This window comes from Lipotes vexillifer, unplaced genomic scaffold (genome assembly GCF_000442215.2).
Source record: "Lipotes vexillifer unplaced genomic scaffold, Lipotes_vexillifer_v1.1 scaffold751, whole genome shotgun sequence".
Classification (NCBI taxonomy): Eukaryota; Metazoa; Chordata; class Mammalia; order Artiodactyla; family Lipotidae; genus Lipotes; species Lipotes vexillifer.
In genome coordinates, this window is record NW_006799727.1 from 86 (window position 1) to 5,193 (window position 5,108).

At 33.1% G+C, this 5,108-nt stretch overlaps 1 protein-coding gene across 1 annotated transcript in view; it reads left to right on the forward strand.

Annotated features, from left to right (window-relative positions):
* Nucleotides 1–513: 513 nt before the first annotated feature.
* The window catches only part of CATSPERB (catsper channel auxiliary subunit beta), a 67,049-nt gene continuing 62,454 nt past the window's right edge, over nt 514–5,108 (forward strand). The window contains exons 1-2 of the mRNA XM_007471901.1: nt 514–525; nt 1,665–1,809. Coding sequence (XP_007471963.1) covers nt 514–525; nt 1,665–1,809 — 157 coding nt within the window. The remainder of the gene's footprint in view (nt 526–1,664; nt 1,810–5,108) is intronic.

Sequence of the window (5,108 nt, forward strand, 5' to 3'; positions counted from 1 at the left end):
ACCTTATGGGGTGCAGCAATAGCAGTACTAACAGGGAAGTTTATAGCTATAAACACATATTAAAAAGAAAAATCTCAAATTAACAACCTAATTTTATGACTTAAGGAACTAGAAAAAGAAGACCCACCAAACTGAAGCTAGCAGATGGAAGGAAATAATATAGAGAAGAGATAAATGTAATCGAGAATAGAAAAACAATTGGAAAAAAAGCAATGAAATTAAGAGCTACTTTATTGACAAGCCTTAGCTAGATTAACTAAGAAAAAGAAGACAACTAAAATTGAAAGAGGGGACATTACAATTGATGCCACAGAAATAAGGAGGATATGAGAATATTATGAACAGTTGTATGCTAACAAACTGGATAACCTAGAAGAAATGGGTAAATTCCTAGAAACATACAACCTACTAATTCTTAAATTGTGAAGGCATAGGAAATCTGAACAGACCAATAACTAGTTAGGAGACTGAATCAGTAATCAAACCTCCCAACAAAGAAAAGCCCAAGACGGGATGGCTTCATTGGTGAGTTGTTCCAAATATTATATTTAAAGAAGAATTAACACTAATCCTCCTCAAACTCATACCAAAAAAAATGAAGAGGAAGGACCACTTCCAAGGTCATTCTGTGATGCCACCATTATCCTGATACCAAAGCCAGACAAGGATACTACAAGAAAGGAAAACTAGAGACTAAATCCCTAGAAAACACTGATGCAAAAATTCTCAACAACATACTAGGAAACTGAATTCAACAGCACATTAAAAGGATTATACATACCGTGACCATGTGGGATTTGTTCCTAGAACACAGAGATGGTTCAACATGTGAAACTGATCGATGTAATACACCACATTAACAGAATGAAAGAAAAAAAGACATCACAGCATCATCTCAGTTGATACAAAAGAGCATTTGACAAAATTCAACACACTTTCAAGATAAAAATACTTAACAGACTAGAAATAGAAGAAAACTACCTAAACATAATGAAAACCATATATGAGAAACCCACAGTGAGCATTATGCTCAATGGTGAAAGATTTAAAGCTTTTCCTCTAAGATCAGGACCAAGGCAAGGAAGCCCACTCTCAACACTTGTATTCAATATAGTACTGGAAGTTCTAACCAGAGCTATTAGACAAGAAAAAGAAATTTAAAAGTATCTGCATATAAAAGGAAGAAGTAAAATTATCTCTATGCACAGATGATATGATCTTGTGTGTAGAAAATGCTGAAGACTCTACAAAACAAATGAAACAAAAGCAAAAAAACCTGATTAGAGCCAATAAAGGAGTTCAGCACAGAAGTCTCATTTTAATATGGAGAAGCACTCTCCTCCATATCCAGATACATCCAACACTTCATCCTTTTATGAACAAGGAGGAGCACTTGGGAGATGGTGGAATAACTTTGTTCTTTGGTACATTCACAGTGCATACTGTTTAAAACTGAAGACTGCCATGTACACTTTTGCACAAACTCTAGGAAGGAAATAGACGGTTGACCAAGTAGGTAAGGAGTCTGTCTGTACGTCTGTGTGTGTGTGATGGATGTGGAAGTATGGTCATGGTGCATGACTTTTCTTATGTAGGAAGATTAGGTAACTGATGACTGTTACATGGCAGCTCTTTAGTGAGGTATGATCTTTTTATTCCCTTAGGTATGGCTTTCAATTGATGGCGGCAACACCTTTGAATTAATAGCTGACTTTCATGATGATATCATAAAGAATACTTATCATAGTTTTTATACTTCAGATATTACTTTTGTTTCCCGAAGTGGAAAGGTTTACTTGACAAAGGCAGGTGAGGAATTCACTTTTATTGGTATAAGCACTACCTGTGAGCCAGGGATTAGAAGATTTATTTTTAAATCTGCCATATTAATGAACTAATCCTAAAGTCACAGACCTATTAGGGGTGACGGATTTAAAAAAATTTTTTTACTGTAATAAAAATAAACATAACAAAATTTACCATCTTAACCATTTTTAAGTGTATAGTTCAGTGGTATTAAATACATGCAAATATTCTGCAAGCATCTCCAACATCCATCTCCATAACTCTTTTCATCTTGAAACTCTATACCCTTTAAAAAATAAATCCCAACTCCCCTCTTCCCCACAGCCTCTCACAGCTACCATTCTACTTTCTGTCTCTATGATTTTGACTATTTTGGTACCTCATATAAGTGGAATCATACAGTGTTTGTCCTTTTGTGACTAGATTATTTCACTTAGCATAATGTCCTCAAGGGTCATCCATGTAATAGCATATGTCAGAGTTTTCTTCATCATTGAGGCTGAATAATATTCAGTTGTATGGTATATATGACATTTTACTTGTCCATTCATACATCAGTGGACGATTGGGTTGCTTCCATGTTTTAGCTATTGTGAATAGTGTTGCCATGAACATGGCTATACAGATATATCTTTGAGACCTGCTTTTATTTCTTTTGGGTATATACTCAGAAGTGGGATCGCTGGATCATATGATAATTCTATTTTTAACTTTTTGAGGAACTGCAATACTGTTTACACAGCACTGTACCATTTTACATTCTGACCCCCAGTGCAAAAGAGTTCCAGTTTCTCCACATCATTGCCAACCCTTGTTATTTTCTGGTCTTTTGACAGTAATCATCCTAATGGATGTGAAGTGGTTTTTCATTATAGTTTTGATCGCATTTCCCTAATTATTAGTGATGTTGAGCATCTTTTTATGTCCTTATTGACCATTTTTTAATCTTCTTTGGAGAAATGTCTTTTCAAGTCCTTTACCTGGTTGTTAATCAGATTGCTTGTTTTTATTGTTGAGTTTTAGGAGTCTTCTATTTATTCTGCATATTAATCCCTTGTCAGATATATGATTTGCAAATATTTTCTCCCATTCTGTGGGTTACCCTTAACTAATTTGGTTATTTCTTAAGTAGTTTTTTGATGCTGTTGTAAATGGAATTGTTTTCCTAATTTTGTCTTCTAATTATTCGTGTTAGTGTACAGAAATGCAACTGATTTTTGAGTGATGATTTTATATCCTGCTATTTTGCTGAATTCCATTATTAGTTCTAATCGTTTTTTTTTTTTTTTTTGTAGAAGCTTTAGCGATTTCTACGTATAAGATCACATCATCTGTGAACAGAGATGATTTTACTACTTCCTTTTCAATTCTGATGCTTTTAACTTCTTTCTCTTGCCTAATGGCTCTGGCTAGAACTTCCAGCACTATATTGAATAGAAGTGGTGAGAGTGGGCTTCCTTGCAATGTTCCTGATCTTAGAGGAGAAGCTTTAAGTCTTTCACCCTTGAGTACAATGTTCACTGTGGGTTTCTCATATATGGTTTTCATTATGTTTAGGTAGTTTTCTTCTTTTTTTTTATAATTTTTATTGGAGTATAGTTGCTTTACAATATTGTATTAGTTGCTTTACAATATTGTATTAGTTTACACTGTACAGCTATGTAAAGTGAATCAGCTATACATATAAATATATCCCCTCTTTTTTGGATTTCCTTCTCATTTAGGTCACCATAGAGCACTGAGTAGAGTTCCCTGTGCTATACAGTAGGTTCTCATTAGTTAACTATTTTATACATAGTATCAATAGTGTATATATCTCAATCCCAATCTCCCAATTCATCCCATTCACCCCCCCCATAGTTTTTTTCTATTTCTAGTCTAAGTGTTATATCATGAAAGTATGTTGAATTTTGTCAAGTGCTCTTTTGTATCAGTTAAGATGATGTTGTGGGGGTTTTTCTTTCATTCTGTTAATGTGGTATACTACATTGATCAATTTTCATATGTTGTTTGCATTCAATGTTCCTTGTATTACAGGAATAAACCCTACTTAGTCATGGTGAATAATCCTTTTAATGGGCTGCTGAATTCTGTGTGCTAGTATTTTGCTGAGGATTTTTGCATCATTACTCATCAGAGATATTGGTCTACAGTTTTCTTTTTTCTTTTTTGATAGTGTTTTTGTTTGGCTTTGGTATCAGGATAACACTGGCTTCATGGAATGAGTTGGGAAATGTTCCCTCCTTTTCAATTTTTTGGAAAAGTTTGAGAAGGTCAGTATTAGCTCTTCTTTAAATGTTTTGTTGAATTCACCAGTGAAGCCATCAGGTCCAGGGCTTTTCTTTGTTGAGAGATTTTTTATTACTAATTCAATCTCCTTACTAGTTTTAGGTCTATTCAGATTTTCTATTTCTTCACGATTTGCTTAGTCTTGTAGGGTTTTTTCCTAGGAATTTTTCCATTTTATTTAGCTTATCCAATTTGCTGGTGTACAGTTGTTTACAATACTCTCTTATCCTTTCTACTTCTGTAGAAGTAGCAGTCATGTTCTCACTTTCACTTCTGATTTTAGTAATTTGAGTCGTCTTTCTTTTTTTCTCAGTTCGTCTAGGTAAAGGTTTATTGATCTTTTCAAGAACCAACTTTTGATTTTATTGATTTTCTTTCTTGTTTTTCGACTCTCTATTCCATTTATCTCTGCTCTAACCTTTATTATTTCCTTTTTCCTTGCTAGCTTTTGGTTTACTTTGTTCTTCTTTTTCTAGTTCCTTAAGTTTTAAAGTTAAATTGTTGATTCGAGAAATTTCTTGGTTTTTGTTTTAACAATTTTAATTGAGGTATAATTGACATATAACGTTATATTAGTTTTAGGTATACAGCATAATGATTTTATATTTGAAGGCATTGCAAAATGATTACCACAATAAGTCTAGTTAACATCCATCACCATACATAGTTACAGATTTTTTTTTCTTGTCATGAGAACTTTAAGATCTACTCTCTGAGCAACTTTCACATATGTAATACAGTATTATTAACTATAGTAACCATGCTGTACCTTACAGGTATATATAATTTTATTGTGCTTAGCTTTATTGCACTTTGCAGATATTGCTTTTTTTTTAACGAATTGAAGGTTTGTAGCAACTATCCATTTTCAAATGATGGTTAGCATTTTTCAGTGATAAAGTATTTTTAAATTAAGGTATATACATTGTTTTAAAGGCATAATACTATTACACCCTTAATAGACTACAGTCTAGTGTAAATGTTAACTTTTTTTTTTTTTTTTTTTTTTTTTC